General features: G+C 35.7%; 1 protein-coding gene across 1 annotated transcript in view; it reads right to left on the reverse strand.

Annotated features, from left to right (window-relative positions):
• Positions 1 to 84: 84 nt before the first annotated feature.
• The window catches only part of LOC106868907 (uncharacterized), a 326,747-nt gene continuing 324,573 nt past the window's right edge, over positions 85 to 2,258 (reverse strand). Inside the window, exon 2 of the mRNA XM_014914367.2 lies at positions 85 to 296. Coding sequence (XP_014769853.1) covers positions 145 to 296 — 152 coding nt within the window. The 3' untranslated portion in view covers positions 85 to 144. The remainder of the gene's footprint in view (positions 297 to 2,258) is intronic.

Consider the following 2,258-nt stretch of genomic DNA (forward strand, 5'->3'; position numbering starts at 1 on the left):
TATATATATATATATATGGTGTGTGTAAGTATGATACTAATATTAGTGTTTGTTATGGGTATGTACGAGCATGATTTCAGTATATATGTATGATGGTGCATGTGTATTTAATGTGTGTGTGTGTGTGTGTGTGTGTGTGTGTGATCAGTTGATCTGTGGACTGCCAAACTCCACAGTCAGTATGACGATTACTCCCACTGTAGCACCCATACCCATTAGTGCTACGTACTTCACTGCTCGGCCCAGTCGTTTGGCTTGTTGGTAGCGTTTCTTGGCGAACGCCGTGTCCGATTGCACTGAAAAATACAAAGAGAAAGTACGTTTGTTATCAGCAGTAGGAACATTATTATTATTATTATTATTGTTATTATTATTATTATTATTATTATTATTATTACTTCAGTGTAGGTAAAAATGCACCGGAGACTTTAGTCATCTGTCAAGTCACAACAAGGACCTCAGATAGATAATACTTTCCTTAAGATGTGCGCTGTGCCCAATAAGGCTGCTTTTTGCAAGACATCAATCTTGCATGGGTTTTACAGTTGCCTTAAGAAGTTTTGCAGTTCCAATAGGATTGAGCCCAGCGCTCCGATCACCACTAGTATCACTTTTACATTACCCTCTCGCATTCCATACAGTCTTATTCCATACAGTCGCATTCCATACAGTCTCGCATTCCATACAGGCTAATAAAATAAATAATAATAATAATTATTATTATTATTTGAATGTTTGTGCCGCGGATTTCGGCACCTGGAAATATTAGGTTAATTCCGTGTAACTAATGTTTCATATTTAAATTAGCAAGAGAAGAAAAATAAAAATAAACTCATTTGTAAAACATGCACAAGCATGTGGAGAATTTTCTGATTATTTATTTATTTATTTATTTTTGTTATTCTCTTGTGAATTTAAATATGGGATATTAGTTACTCAACTCCGAGAAATAATTAACAGTTCAACTCGAAGCAAGTAATTAATCCTAAAAACAAATTTTCGAATAAAAATGTAAATTCTATATAATTGCAGAGCTAAGACTATTGTGCACTCTTGTTCAGCTATCATCAAGTCCAAATCTTTTGTCAGCATGATATGAAAGTTGTTTAAATCAAGATTATATTCACACATATACTCCTTGAGAACCACGATTAGCAAGCAAATTTCTTTAACTTCATACATTTGGTTGTTAAATGATAATTCAATTCCATTTTATGTTATTCTGTGTCTGTTTTCCGTTCGTTTGTGCATTTACTATACGTTTTTTTAACTTATCAACTGACGGAACGCATGGCACCCTTGGTTTTATTTACAGTAAGACGTTTATATATTGTTGCGACTTCTATTTCTATCCTTTTTTCTCTCTCTGTCTCTTCCTTTCTCTCTCTCTCTCTCTCTCTCTCTCTCTCTCTCTCTCTCTCTCTCTCTCTCTTGCTCGATCTCTTTCTCCTCTACCCTTTGTCTTCTACTCTTTTCACTTTCCTATTAGTGACTCGTGACCCATGGTCAGCCTTTAGTTATTTCTCTCTTTCTCCTTCCTTTATTATGCCGTCCTCTGAAGCAGCCAGTCGTAATTCCTCTACTATCTCCTTCAACCTGTTTCGGTGTTTATTGCCCTTCTGTTTCCAATCCTTTAGGATCTCCCTCTTAGCATTACTCATACTTCATCTTCATCTAGCCCTAAGGCTACATTCTGTTTGTTTATTTATTTTGTTTTTGTCTCAAGTCCGTCCGCTAACGGTCTTGTCTTGAATTACATTTATTCATTTTCGTATGTCCATTTCTATATTGCTTTTTTGTTTATTTATTGTTGCCTGTTCTCGGTCCCATTTCCCGGCATCCCTTGTCGGTTGCCACCAGAAGGGTTCAATATCATCGCTAAAGACACGAAATTGCATTTTGAACATCTGGCTGATAACTGATGAGGAGTTAGGGACCTTCGCTGTCTGTCTTTCATTCGTTTGTGCATTTACTATACGTTTTTTAACGTATAGTGATATATATCAAATATTAAAAAAGATACATTCAAAAGAAATACCTCAAGAATTCATTAAAAACAGTCCCAATCACTACTATCATCCACAACGAGTCACTTTCAGGGCACTTGACCATTTAACATCCTACTACTATCACACCACTCCCGTATTCTTTTGTTGTTGTTGTTGTTGTTGTTGTTGTTGTTCTTCTTCTTCTTCTTCTTCTTCTTCTTCTTCTTCTTCTTCTTCTTCTTCTTCTTCTTCTTCTTCTTCTTCTTCTTC

This window comes from Octopus bimaculoides, chromosome 7, assembly GCF_001194135.2.
Source record: "Octopus bimaculoides isolate UCB-OBI-ISO-001 chromosome 7, ASM119413v2, whole genome shotgun sequence".
Lineage (NCBI taxonomy): Eukaryota > Metazoa > Mollusca > Cephalopoda > Octopoda > Octopodidae > Octopus > Octopus bimaculoides.